Source organism: Mesoplodon mirus (assembly GCF_964341445.2).
Source record: "Mesoplodon mirus genome assembly, chromosome: 3".
NCBI classification, from domain to species: domain Eukaryota; kingdom Metazoa; phylum Chordata; class Mammalia; order Artiodactyla; family Ziphiidae; genus Mesoplodon; species Mesoplodon mirus.
Window position 1 is genome coordinate 17899095 of NC_138978.1, and position 14433 is coordinate 17913527.

At 57.4% G+C, this 14433-nt stretch overlaps 1 protein-coding gene across 2 annotated transcripts in view; it reads right to left on the reverse strand.

The window, feature by feature from the left end:
- Positions 1 to 720: 720 nt before the first annotated feature.
- The window catches only part of CAPZB (capping actin protein of muscle Z-line subunit beta), a 136695-nt gene continuing 122982 nt past the window's right edge, over positions 721 to 14433 (reverse strand). Inside the window, exons 7-10 of one of the 2 annotated variants that reach the window (XM_082612551.1) lie at positions 6618 to 6683; positions 5937 to 6013; positions 4360 to 4472; positions 721 to 1572 (exon numbers count right to left, since the gene is read on the reverse strand). In XM_082612551.1, the coding sequence (XP_082468677.1) occupies positions 4370 to 4472; positions 5937 to 6013; positions 6618 to 6683 (246 nt within the window). In that variant the 3' untranslated portion in view covers positions 721 to 1572; positions 4360 to 4369. The remainder of the gene's footprint in view (positions 1573 to 4359; positions 4473 to 5936; positions 6014 to 6617; positions 6684 to 14433) is intronic. The other variant, XM_082612550.1, reaches the window with a different exon arrangement.

Below are 14433 nucleotides of genomic sequence, written 5' to 3' on the forward strand. Positions count from 1 at the left end.
AGCCCACGAGGATGTCATTTCCATTGTACACGTGTGGAGAAGGGCTCTGGGTCCACTGACAGAGCTCCGGCCTTCCCGTCCGCCTCCCTCATCTTCTCCACCTGAAGGTCCTTGAAAGGAACTGCACGCAGGTGTCTCTCCTATTCCCCGTCTCTATCTCAGTGGCACTCTGCACTCAGTAAAGATGTGCCCCATCTGGGAACTTTCTCATCAGACCACGCAGAGAGGAGCTGGGCCCAAGGATTCGGGGACAGGCATGTCAGGGACCCAGGTACTTCAAACCAGAGGGGCTTCGCCGGGGTGTGGGCCCTACTGCCCTGCCACAGCTGCCCTGGTGTCAGCCGGGAGAGCACGGACTAGAGCTCGGAGGGACCTTGGGCACGTTGACCCCAACCTGTCTCCCGTCACCCAGGGCTGTGAAGATGGCGTGGGACGAGTGCAGACATGCCTGCACAGAGCAGGTGTTTGCTGAAATGAAAGGGGAGTTGGGGGGGAGAGCCCCCATCCTATCACACTTGATGATGGCACGTCCCCAGCTGTTCAGGACAGGTGGGGCAGGGTCTGCACGGAGCGGGGGCCCAGAGAAGCCGCTGGGGATCTGCAAGGACCCCCTGTTCGCTCACCACGTGGGGCCCACGCCCCCACTGGGGTCAGCCCTCCCAGCCGAGCTCACACATGCTTGGACAGCGAGGCAGGCGAGAAAGAACACAAGGCCAGTGCTAACTGCATCCCAGTTTCTTTTTATTTATTTTTTTGGTTCTTTTTTTCCTTTTTTTTTTTTTAAGTATGGAAGCTCAAGTATAAGATGTAGATTTTTTTTAAGCTTTACAAAAAAACAAAATAAAACAAAAACTCCTTTTGCATTCCATAAAAATTGACAGAAAAGCACCTGGCCAGAAGAGCAGGACGGTCCGCAGGTCCCCGCCCCCCACCGTGTGGTCTCCGCGGGACAGGGGCCAGGCGTGTGGGACGACGCTGAGGGCCACCTCTCCTTTCTCCCAGAGCTGTCCCCTGTCCCCGCCAACCCCCAACCCCAAGCAACTCCCAAACACACGTGGAATCAGATTTCCAGTTTTTCTTCTATCTTTCACACACCACAGTTATTTCATAAAATTTTTTTGTTTTACATTTTTTACACCAATGTAACAAAAGGGTGAGAGGGAAGGGAGGCAGACAGACAGTGTATTTTATGCCTATAAATGGGTGGTGGTGGAGAGACGGGGGGCCGGGGCAAACAGAAAACATGGTTTCTATGGAAATACCGAGTTTTGATAGCAAAATGTGGTGGGAAGTAGGCCTCAGAGACAAGAAGGGTGTTTATAGGGTTTATTCTCAGGGAGAGATGGCGCTGTGCAGTGGTGATGCAAGTTGTTGTGTGACCTGGGGGGGAGGGAAGGGACGAGGGAGGGAGCAGAAAACAAGTTTCTAAGAAAGGAATCTAATCAGCGCACTGCGGCGTGTCCGGTTAGTTGGGAAGAAGAGGCTTAACACTGCTGCTTTCTCTTCAAAGCCTCCACCAGGTCGTTCTTAAGAGCTTCTTGTTTTGATTTGTCTGCAAAAGTCTGCACAGACCTGCCCGGGGAGAAGAACTGTCATTAGCAGGCTGAACAGGAAGAGTGCAGCGGCGAGAGGCTGAGGGCTGCCCTGCCGGTGCGTCCAGGGCGAGGGGCCGGGTCACTGGGCTGGGTGCCCCCTCCCCATCCTCTGGGAGCGCGAGCTGCAAGCTGTGCGGTGGGGGCAGAGGGGCCCAGAGCCCGAGGCCGGCCCCACGGGAGAGGCCACGGCCCGCCTCTGCACCAGGCTGCGCATGACCTGGACTCTGGGCACAGGTCCCAGTGTCAGCCTGCACCAGAAGTGGGCCTCCAAGCACGCCACAGCAGAGACCATCTGTGCTTCAGCCCAGCTGTGGACTCAGGCCAGAGGCCGAGAGATAAGGACCCCATTACAAAGCACGGGGTGCAGGGCTGGCCACCCAGCGGGTGTTAGGAACCGGCACCTCGGATGTCTGAGCCCACTGCCTGGGCAGCACCTGCGGGCAGGCACTTTTAGGCCTCTGCTGCAAGGCACCATCAGCTGTTAACTCGGCCAAGAAAATCCCACAGCCTGAACTTCAAGAAGCAGGAGGGGACAGGTAAGTGGCCCTGCTGTCAAATCCTGAATTTGTGGGGAAATGCTCACGGGAGTGCACGTACGCACAGGTTAGACAGAGCGAACAACAGCTAACCTTTGTAGAGGTTGTACAGTTTACATAGTGCTTCTCACGCACACTTCACTCTCACAAGCATTCTGGAGGGGTCTGAGCATTATTCCCAATTTACAGATGAGGAAACTGAGGCTCAGAGAAATGCTCCTGGCAATGACCTTAATGATCACTTTGTCAGATTTCCTCGATGTGTGGGTTAACCAGGAACTTACTGAACTATTTATAAACTTCCTAACAGTTTCAAAGCAGTGGAAAGAAAGAGTGGAAGGCTGCCTTGCAGGAATGCTGTGGAGCCATGGGAATGTCACGCTTGACACGCACTGGCCGTGAAACAGAATGGGAAGGAGAGACCAAAAAATAATCCCCCAGCACTGAATATGGGTGAAATACAATCAAGTAGGACCCAGGAGCATCCCACATGGAATTCTGGCTACTGAGTCCTAGAAACATCATGGCAAGTGCCCTCAAGATGGTAAAGGAGGCAGAGACAAGGCTTTTGAAAGAGTCTATGTGCAACTACAAAAATTCCCATGAGAAATGCTGACATTTTTAGTTGATGCTGCTGAATACACATTTCTGAGTATCTGCTCTGCTCTGGGACGGCCAAAGGAAGGGTCAGGCACCAGCCCTGGTGGCCCTCGGGCTGCAAACCTCAGCCAGCCCACCACGGGCTTCTGGAAAGCTTCCAATGGGAGGCTAACTTGCCCAGTGGGAGGATGCGGTGGGCGAAGTGGTGGCTCCCACGGCACCCTTGCCCAAGTGGGTGCTGGCTCTTCTGGGAAGGAGCACGCCAGGCCTGGGCTGTACCCAGCCCCCCGCTAACCCCCCAAAGGAGAAATTTCCAGAGTTAGAACCAGGTAAGGAACAGGAGGTTAGGCTTGGAACGGCTGGAGGTGCAAGGAGCAGGGCCCTCGTTTAGTTGAACGAGCTCGGGAACGTCACTGCCAAGCAGCTCGGAACCAATGCATGGAGGTGGGAAGGCAGGCCTGTCCTGGACAGAAGGTGCCAGGCTGCCCACTGCTGCAGGGGGTCTATGTCAGAAAGCCTCCAGTGCGTGGCCACAGGACTGGCCGAGGTGAGGGATCCAGAAGATTCTAGACCCACCCTAAAAGCTGAGCGGCTGGAGAAGAAACTGCACCATATGGAACGCCTTAAAAGGGGGTTTCTTAATGCTCTGATGGGAATGTGACGGTCCGAGCATGAGGCTGGAGGCTGACAGATGCCCCAGGCCTGATGCTGGCACACACACAGACCAGACTGTGCTGCGGTCCCACAGCTACAGAAGAGCCGCCCGGCCTGGCTGCACAGGTGCCCCACCTCTGTCCCCCACACTGGGCCTCTTCCGGGTCAGGGTCTCCGAGTCCAGCCCCTGGGCCTGGGAAGAAGCCCCTAAGCCCAGGCTCTACAGCCCTGCCCAGCTGGGTTTCCAAACGCCTCTTATTAAAACCAGTTTCTCTCCTCCTCTCCGGGGATGCTGACTGCTTTCACACATCTGTATCTGTCACTAGCTCAAGTCGTGGTCCTCAGCCATCGTCTACAGCCACACTGCTGCCCCTCCATCAGCGTAAGGCATTTAGGAGGACAGCTGCAGCTCGCCAGGGGCAGAGGGTTATGCCCGTCCCGGCGGCTCCAGTGGCACCCGGCCCGGGGATTACAGCCCCACTCTTGTGTTCCATCCTCAGACTCGGTGATACACCACCCCCTTTTAGGTCGGCTAGCCCCAGTCAATCTCCCACCGAGAAGGGGGGCTCATCTGACTTCCGGGATCCTTGGTGGACAGCTGGTGAAGCCCCGGCTGCACACACAGCTGAGAGGCCGCCAAAGCTGCCGGCCAAGCGGGAGGCCACTGGGAGTGGCGCAGGCGAGCGGCTCCTGCCAGAGAGGCGACGGTGATGCCCGGTGATGCCCGGCCTGCTTGGGGGCAGAAGCCCAGATGGCCTGCCCTCACACGTGGCCCCACCCAGAGTGCAAAGCACACACACCGCACACGTGATTCAGGTCTGTGTAACGCGGGGCGGGGCAAGTCTGCACGTAAAGGGAGCTGCTCCCGGCCGAGCGGACACGGGGTTAGTGGTGTTTAAGGGTCCGGCAGGGTCTCGGCGGGTTGGTGAGTCCTGTTTAGTGGGGCGGGCGCTCAGGCCTCTCAGGCAGGGTACCTGGAGCGGCTTAATTATCAGGCTGGATGTGGATCTGGCGCTGCGTCAGCACTTGGGAAAGCTCCCTCTGCAGCTGCAGGAACTTGGGGTTGTCGGGGATAACGTCAACAGATCTACAGAGAGTGTGCAGAGGTGAGTGCAGCAGGAGGGGGAGGACGGGACCCAGGAGCACAGGGGGCGACAGCTGAGAGGACGTGCAGGGGACACACAGGCAGAAGAGAGAGGGGAGCGTCACCAAGGCCACTGCCGCTCGGGGGCTGTGGTAGGGAGGTTCTGGCCGCAGGGCTCTTGCGGGCGGCAGTCACGGTTTTCAGGGGCTCAGGCCACCACCCCACAGGCTCTCTGCGGCTTTCTCCGATTTTTCAGCCAACGCCCCGGGACCCTGCAGGCCAGGCGGGTGTGTGGCTGGCTCAGGGGCCCCAGGCCAGGCAGCTCTGGGCAGAGATGACTTAAGAGGCCCCAGGCTCAACAGCCAGAGGAGAGCAATGCTCTGGGTGTGGAATAAAACCCACCGGGGGCCAGACCACGTTCCCCACAGGCAGGGAGGAAATCAGAAAGATGATGAGTCCAAAGTGGGCCCCCTCTTTTAAAACTCTATGAGTGAAGGACTAAAACATCTGTCTCCTGGACAGATTCACAAACCAGAGCTGCTTCCTGCCTCTCCTTGCTCCCAAAGGAGAGATCTGTCCACAGTGGGGGATTAGAGGGCTGGAAGCCAAGGGCAGAGCGTTAGCCCCTGGACTCGCGTGGTGGTGTAGGGCTGCACACCGGTCTCCATCCCACCTCCTCCCTTCGGCAGCCCTGCTCCTGGACAGGCGGAGGGCCACTGGGAGTCGTCCCTGGTCGAAGGTCACACGGCTCTGGCTGACAGAGGCTGCATGAGATCCCGGCCTCCCGACTCCAAGGCCCGTCTCGCTCCACAGCGGCCTCCACTACCCCCAAAGGGGCTCTGGCCTCCTACCCTGCCCACCATGACCTTAAGGACCCAGCGAGCCCGAGCCCCCCTTCGGCCTTCACTTGGGCCGACGCTGAAGAACCGAGGGCACAAGACGTGTGGGGAGGGGCAGCCAACGGCCCTGAGAGGACCCCAGGGTGGCCGGTCCCTCTCTAGAAAGCAGCAGGTCGGGGGACTCTTTCTGTGGGACACTCTGCTGCCCTGGAAACCAGCCAACCAGAGGCTGGTGGTGTCATGCCCTCCTGCGTCTCAGGGTCTGATCTGGAGGTATCCTCAGGCCCAGGAGCCAAAGGGGCCGGGCAGATTCTTTAGGTGGGACTCCAGCTGAGGGACCGAGAGGTGACTCCAGGGACAAGGGCACCGATGTTGTTAAGGTGAATGGGCCCCAGGAAACAAAAATGGTGCAAGTCTACTCTGATTCCCACACCTATCCTGAGTACACACTCTGTATGCCGGGCTTTACCTTGCAAAACCTGCATTAACAACCCTATAAGGAGGATACCTCGGCCCTGGTTTACAAAAGAGGAAACAGAGGCCCAAGGCCATAGAGCTCTTAAGCAGTGACCTAGAATTCAAATCCACATCTTTCTGGTTCCAAAGCCCGTGCTTTGGGGTACATTACCTTAGCCCATTAACGATGTCCTTTGTTTTTCCAAAGTAGATCTCATTCAGCGTACTTCTGATTTTATTTTCCATGTCCTGGAAAAGGAGGCCGGTGAGACTGACGGGAACGCCCTCCCCTACCTCCCGCCCGCACCCCTGCAGTCCTCGCTGTGACCGCAGGGTGGAGGCACGTGAGTGTGTGCCCTGAGCGTCTCCCCATCCTGGCGCCCAGGACGCCAATACCAGCTCCAGGTGTCCCGGGCTGACCCTCCCTGGGAGCTGGCCCACCCCACCCGACCACCCGCCAGCCCTGCCCCCGGCTCTGTGAACAACCCCGTGCAGCTGGAGAGCACCCGCTTCCTTCCAGGCGGCGTGGGGAAGGGGGAGCTGAGGTGTAGCTCAAGCTCCCCCCTCCAGAGCCCACTGGGGTTCCCGGGATCTGCTTCCCGTCTGAGCTCAGGTCACCGCTCGCACCCACTGGATGGCGGGAGACAGGACTCGGGGCCTCCCGAGCTGATCTTCTGGGTGCACGTGTTTAGGGGACAGTAGAGGGGGTGCCTCTGGAGCTGGGCCCTGCTTGCGTCCAGATGAGAAGGCTCAGGAAACATGAGGCCAGGGCAAAACATGAGAAATGCGCTGCTGGCTGCTGTGGAGCTGCGAGGGAGCAGCAAGGGAGGCCGGCAGCCGGAGGCCCACTCACCTCGACCAGGCGCCCGATGTTGGCTATGTGCGGGGAGCAGTCGCTCACGGTTTCATCCTTCTCCATCTGCAAGAGACAGAATGTTCCTGTAGGTCAGAGAGCCGGGTGAGGGCCCAGGGCCTGTTCTCCCTGCTGGCAGGCCCGGGGCCGGCTGGCGGGGGTTGAAGCCCACTTTTCCAGTGAGGGAGCCCCAGCACAAAGCAACCCAAGTTTCATGTCGCAGGCAGTCCAGCCCGCAGAAGCCCCGAGGCCCCGTTTCCAGGGCAGAGTCTTGCTCCGCCCTTGTGGAGCACACCCCACCTCCACCTCCACGGCCCACAGCAGGGAGGGCGCAGGTGACCACCCCTGCCAGGCACAGGCTCAGCTTGGGGCCTGATGTCACAGGTGAGCCCCCGAAGTGCCGGGCTGCTGCCATGCCTGTGTGGCAGCTATGGAGGGAGGGACCGGCAACCGGGGTGTCAGGAGACTCCGAGGCTCAGACAGATGGGGCGACCCGCCCAAGGTCACACAGGGAGTGACGGCAGAGCCTGGGTCAAGGCCAGGCTCACTTCCAAGCCTGCATTCCTTCTGCTCTGTGAGGCTGCAAGGCCGGCCGAGTGACCGTGCGGAACTTGGACAAGAGAATCTCAATCGCATCCCTGGTTACGACAGAGGGGGTTTTAGAGGAGGCGGGACACAGCGAGCCAGCTCTGGCCCAGCGATCAGTACTCTGAGTATTAAAAGGAAAGGGGGCAGGGAGGGGAGAAGGCACTGAGGACCCTGACACGAGCGCCGAGTCACGACGCACGCAGAGCTCTCCCCCAACTTCCGCCCTATGTTTAAGGCTTACTTCCCTCACAAGATTATACATTCCTTAAGGGCAGACGTATGTACCTATTTTACACTTCACAGGTGCCTAGCAGAGTGCTAAGTACATAAACGCTGTTTAAACCGAGTGGAAGTGTAGCTACGGTCACCACTGTTATTTATTCATTTAGAAAGATTTATTATTAATTCATTAATTTATTTTTGGCTGCATCGGGTCTCAGTTGTGGCATGCGCAGGCTCCAGGGTGGGTGGGCTCTGTAGTAAGCGGCACGCAGGCTCTCTAGTTGAGGTGCGTGAGCTCAGTAGTTGCAGCGTGCGGGCTGAATTGCCCCACAGCATGTGGGATCTTAGTCCCCTGACCAGGGATTGAACCTGTGTCCCCTGCATTGTAAGGCGGATTCTTTACCACTGGACCACCAGGGAAGTCCCTCACCACTGTTACTGAAATAAAATGTGGAAGCTGAGGTGGTCCAGGGGAGAATGGATACATGTATACGTATGGCTGAGTCGCTTTGCTGTGCACCTGGAACTATCACAACACTGTTAATCAGCTATACTCCAATATAAAATAAAAAGTTTTAAAAAATACAAAAAAAATCTGGAAGCTGAAATAGGCAATCAAGAAACAGGATGAGAAGACAGGAACTGGATCAGGAAGGCTAGAGCTCAAAATGAATTCAGACTAGTGAAAAAAGCAGAGCAAAGGTGGGAAGGTTAACCACCTTCAGAACTGGAAGAACAGGGCAGATGCTTGGGGTGCATGGTGGTCTGTTCGGAGGCTAAAGGCCTCTGCCCAGTCTCACCTGCTTTTACTTCTCTTACGCATTAGGGAGAGTGACTTCCAGGCTGGGAAAGGTAGAACAGACCCAGTTAGGAGGGAGACAAAGCCGCAGATGGTAGGAGAGAACCAAGTCACTTTAAATGATTAAGTTTCAGGGTCAGAAAAATCCGATTCTGTGACAGAGACATCCTTGAAAAGTTACGGCACACTTCAGAGGTGCCAGAACCCTGGCGGAGAGCAGAGGCTGACCCCACTTCCATAACAGAAGGAAGACTGGAGTTGGAAATTAAACACTGGTTTGACACTGATCCAGACAACAATTTTCGATGGGACCGTTAAAAAAAATCATGTGCTGGCACGCTTTCAGATCAGATGCTCCAGGAGCCAGCACGGGCTTGCTATGGACACGATCTGCTGCGAGACTCTCCAATTTCCTATTGAGATGGGGATGCTGGGCTGAAGAACAGAGGGCTCCTCTGAGATCACATCACTGTGGCAGGTTCCCATCTAAGATCCTGTGGCCGAGGCTGGACGACAGCCCGCTCATGTTCCCAGGGTGGCCTCCAGGGCATCTCGCAGGATTCTCTACCTGGCCCTGGGTCTACCTGTTTGTCCAGGACTTAAAGAAAGGCACAGCGCAGAGGGTTCATGGGATCCTATTGCCAGCATCAGGGGTGGAGGTGATGAGAAGGGTCCTTCCAGGACCCGAGACACGGGTCAGCTGCAGAGCACAGCGCCCCCTGGCGGCAGTGACCTCACTCCACCTGGTCCTCGTGAGAACCACTTTAAAGCCGAGGAAGCCGAAGCTTAAAGGTGTCAGGTGCTCTGCCCAGATGACAGCCTGGCTCGACCCGCAGCGTGCTGACTACCTTCACCAGGGCAAACGCAAACCACCTGCTTTGGCTCAAACATTAATCTCACCGAGAACGAAATGAGGAACAAGCCCAGTGAAGAGACTTGCGGGTTTTAGGTGATTTCAAGCTTGACAAGAATGTGACGGGACCAAAATGAAGCTGTATTACTGGAGCCCAGCTCAGGGGCGGCGCGCCCCCCATCACACGACGAAGCTGCAGGGGCGAGGCTGTGTCACTTGCTGAGGGAGGCCCATCCGTTCCGTCCCAGCCCAGCCACATCCACAGGGCTGGATGCAGTCTGGGTTTTCAGAGAGCCGTGGGCAAACTGGAGCCCTTCTGCTTAAAAGGTCTGAACACCCTGACCCCAAGAAATGGGAAAGAATGTGGATATCTCAGGCCGGGAGGGAAGGACTCGGGAGGTCCTGGCCATGCTCTGAGGGCCTGCTGTCCAGCAGGGGCGTGTCCGGCAATCCATGTCATTGCCAAGGGGCGACGGAGCTCTCTGTTATCATATCTGCACCTGCTCACAGAGCAATGAGCCCTGGGTCCCTGCAGGGGTCTGGGGAGAAACGGGGTGGCCATTTGTCAAGATGCTACAAGAGGGGGATCCGGAGTACAGTGAGGTCTGGAACCCACGGCCTTGCAAGGCCCTTTCAAAGTCAGGAGACTAAGTCTGAGAGTGAAGACGCCTGGTCTCCGAGAGTCTCTGAGAGCGAAGACGCCTGGTTCTGGCAAGACCATTTGGCTGAGGACTGGCCAAACAGGAGAGACTGAGTGAGATGCTCGAATGATCGGCTGCTCTGCCCCCAACACAGGGCCCTGAGCCACCCCGGGCACTCTGGCCAGTGATCCTGGGGAGTCTCGATCCTCAGAGACTCAGGGGTTGACACAAAACAGGAGGTGAGCGTGCCCACCAACTTCAACTTCAAAGTGAAGCCACTCCCCACTGTTTCAGGTGGATGAGCACCCCACCCTGGGCAGCGCCGTGGTGTTTGCGGGACATGCTGGGCCCTGAGCAAAACCCTGCGGCCACGACGACTGGAGCGTGTGCGTGTTGAACAGGGGCTGGGACCGCGCTCCGCCCTGAGGAAGGACGGCGCTTGCCTATCCATTCTTAAAAGGCATCTTTGGACACCAACACGCTGGCACTGAGTGTCCTCTCCTCCCACGTGGAAGAGGCTTCTGTGCCCGGCCAGACGGCAGCTCAGGGCTGCTCTTCCGGGCAAGGAGAGGCCTGGGGGGTCTGACCCAAATGAATTATGTCCTCCCACAAACTGGCCTCTCCGCCTCCCCAGCTCCAGGCAGATGGCAACTCCTGGCAACCCCAGGGAAGCAGTGAGGCTCTGAAGCTCAGCGAGGGCCGCATTTTAAATGCGCACCAAACACCCGAAGTTGAGGCCAGAACTGGGGGCAAAGGGCTCAGGGCCATCAGGGAAGCAAAGTCACATCAGATAGCCGACCTCTTGGGTATCATCTCTGCTTCAGAATCAAGAGCCATCCTCCAACAAAGGAAAAGGCTGGAAATGCTGGGCGCTCAGAGATAAAAGAGGTCTGGGCATGGGGGCCACGGCGGGTGAGCCTCCCCCAGGAGCAGGCCGACCACCAGGGAGGACACAAGGGGCCACGAAGCTTGAGGCAGAGGGAATCTGAGCCCAAGGCAAAGGCCCAGCAGGGCCCGGGGGAGGGAAGGAAGAGGGTAGGCGGGGTCGGGGCAGAGGCCCGGCACACAGACACGTCTCCACAGCCCCCCTGCCCGCACCCCTGCCGACTCCCTGCACACCTGGTCAGGGTCGGCTCGCTGGCAAAGCTGACCTGCCAAAAATAGAACTATTTTTGCACTGCAGATATTATTACATCCTTATAAAAGGGGCTGCCAGAGGAAAACATTTTTATGTGCTGTGGTCGCACAGATGTTCCACAAGGTGGTTCTAACGGAGTCTGGAGTCAGAGCCCAGCCCGCGCATCCCCATCAAGCACCTCCGCGCCTCTCCGTGGCCTGGCGACGTGGAGGACACAGGCGACTGTGTAGAAAGCAGGCCATTTTCCTCAAAAGGGAAAACGTGAGCAGAGTGCCGTGCGGCACTTTGCAGCGAGCAGAGCCCGGAGGGTGGGGACCTGCAGGAAGCCAGCCCCGTCTAACGGCTACTGCTCTGGAGCCCCGGGGGGCGAGGGCCTTCCTTGCCTCTACACTGCACTGGAGAACCTAATACGTGCACCAGGCCCAGAACGGCGCCTGCTGAACGGGACTCTCCCCGGCCTGGCTCCTCCTAGTAACTGAGCTGGGCTCCGGGTCAGAGCGGGGCTGAGGCCAGGACTTAACATGCTGTCAAGCCAGAAGACAGTGGTCAGACAGCCTCTCAAGGAAGGTTCGGTTTGCCCAGTTTAGGAAAAATTTAACTGAGCCTAAAACTGTATACATCCTAGAAGATGGAAAAGTCTCTGCTTGCGTGATAGGTGGTAATAGCAGTTAACAGCTATTATTTATTGGGCATAACCCATGTGTCAGAATGTTTTTTTATTTCTGCTCTACAACAATCTTTCCAAATGGGCATTATTAAGCTCGATGGTGAAAGTGCTGAATTTCAGAGAAGAGAAGTGGTTCGTCCAGGTCACACAGCTGGAAAGAGACTGGGCTAGGATGTGAAGCAAGGTCTGGATGATTCCAAAACCTGTTTTCTTCCAGGAGACTCCTCCATTTTCTCAACTTCATCCACGGTCTTTACCGGAAAACTCAAGGACAAACCGCAGTCCAGGGCTCAGAAATTCCGAGCAGTTTCATCCCTGCCTCACCCGCCTGCCCTCCCCCCAACCCTTCCCTTGCTCGGATCTCTGCTCCGTTCCTCGCCTGCCCAACCTTCCTAGCGGGGGATGGGCACAGGGAGGCAGCCTCACACCAGCTTTCCCTCTCGACCAGGCTGGGTCGTTCCGCCCCAGGTCACCGGACGTACACCAAAGCATCTCTAGAAGCCACGCCACTCAAGCCTCTCCACCCCTGAACCCAGGAACCTTAGGGAACAAGGGAGCAGCTGGAGCTGGGCCTCCCCGGGTGAGGAAGTCCTCCCTGAGCCACCCCGAGTTCGGCCCGGACCCCTCCCTCTGTTCCCCACATCTGGAGGGAAGGCCATGGGCTCTTCCCCCCGCAACATGCCGCCCTGCCTGACTGCTAAGCGCGAGTCAAAGAGGATTTTCCTGCCTTGACACGTGGGGCAGGTGCCTCTGCTGGAGTCTCACTGCTCGAAGATACATCACAAGGGAGCCCGGTGCTGAGCTGGGGGGAGAGCTCGCCTTCCGAGTGTCCGCCCTGATCTCCCAGCTCCACAGGACATTCCACCTCTGTTTCTAAATATTTAGAGTCGGAAAAAAATGTCAAATGAACATCTGCAGGGCCCGGCCCCAGACTGGAAACCTTGGATCCCTTTCCGGAGATTCGCAGTCTTGCCTCTTTCCCACGCCTCCAGCTGTCACACAGAAGTGACCTCTCAGTGCAACTTCCTTTTCAGCACGTTGGTACTTGGCCTGTGGAAAGCAGCCTTCCCACCGGGGCCCAGGTGGCAGCTGCCCTCCTCCTGCCCTCAAGAATTGGCTGTGATGAGCCTCTGCGAAGATGGCCCTCACCTTGCCTCCCACAGCCTTCCAGGGATGTCCCTAAGAGACATCTTTTGGCGGGGGCGGGGGAACAAAAGACCGGAGTGGAGGAGATGGGTGAGGGTGCCTTGGTCTGAGCCCCTGAAGCATCTCCACAGCTGGCAGGTCACAATGAGGTGTGAAATGCAGCTCCAGTACATTCACCAAGAGTGGTAAGAAAGTCAGTGAGGGGGGCTTCCCTGGTGGCGAGATCCCACATGCTGCAGAGCAATGAAGCCCGTGCGCCACAACTACTGAGCCTGCGCTCTAGAGCCCGCGAGCCACAGCTACTGAAGCCCGCGTGCCTAGAGCCCGTGCTCCACAACAAGAAGCCCGCGCACCGCAACGAAGAGTAGCCCCCGCTCACCGCACCTAGAGAAAGCCCGCTCGCAGCAACAGACCCAACACAGTTAAAAAAAAAAAAAAAAAGTCGGTAAGGGCGCCTTGAGAGAGGAGAAGATGGAGACAAAGCCTGGGGAGCCAGGGAAAGGGACTCCTGGGGGGAAATTCCGCCAAGCCCAAGCCACGGCCCTTCCCAGGACAGGCACAGGAAGCAGGAAAGTGGGGGAGCCCTGGGCATCGTGCCAGGCAAGGGTGGCCCCGGCCTATGCAGCTGTGGGGTGGCCAGTATGAGCTGGATGGAAACGGGAGAGCTGGGAGCCCTCGGCCTGGCTGGGTGCTCCTGACTGCTGGCTAGGACGGCTGCCAGGGTCAGGGCCTGGCACTGTGGGCCTGGTGAGATGGCCCCTTCCCTCCTGACACACGTGGGGAAGGTGTGAGTGTGTAAGTGAGTGTGGGGCTGCCATGACGCCTGGGTCACAGCAAGTACCGCTTATTGGAGGAGCTCGAGCGAGGAAGACCCACCCGAGCCCGGCGCCCACACCCTGGGGTCACCCCAAGACGCCTCCAACCCGTCCCTCCTCTAATACTCCTGCCTCTGCCCTTCCTCATGATTTCCTGCCTTGAGGCTCCTTCACTGACCACCCGGCCACAGGCTAGTCACTGCAGCCGCCGCCGGGGCCATCTTTTGAAGTCACAAATCTGATCAGATCAGTTGACTACTTAAAAAATCTTAAAACCCTCCGCACTACCTCTGGTGGTGAAGGCATCTCATGTGGTCACTTGGGTTCTTGCAAGAGGCACCCAAAATGTGGCGCTGCGGAACACACTCCAGGGAGGCCTGGTGCCTCCACTGGACTCCGCGGTTCTGGCCCCACTTGTGGGGCCTGTTTCTGGGGCGGCTGGTCCACTGCCGCTGCCCACGCTGGCTGCTTGAGGGGCTGCCAACGGAATGCTCCTGGGCGCCCAAAGGGCAGTGTCCTGTTTACGCTGAGCCGACTGCTCAATGCATTTCTGTGCAAATGCTTACTGAGCATCTCTTAAATGCCAGGCCTACAGATAGGGGACAGATTAAGACCAAAAAAATGCAGTGTGGCAGAATGCAGCTTTCTTTTCTTCTAGGCAGACAAATCAGGGTTCACATCCCAGCTCTGCCTGCTACTTAGATAAGTCACCACAGCAAATTACTTAATAGCCTGAACCTCAGTTTCCTCACCTGCTAAATGGGAGCGATAACTCTATGCTGTTGACAACCCAATCAACAGAGACAGCCCACGTTACCACACGTGTTCACTCTTGATCACTGATCTGCTAAGCTTTCCTGGAACCCCTTCGCTTCCCATCCAAGAGAACCAGAGATGTCTTCCCAAGGCTCATCTGGGACAAACAGCTAAACCCGCAGCCCTCATTT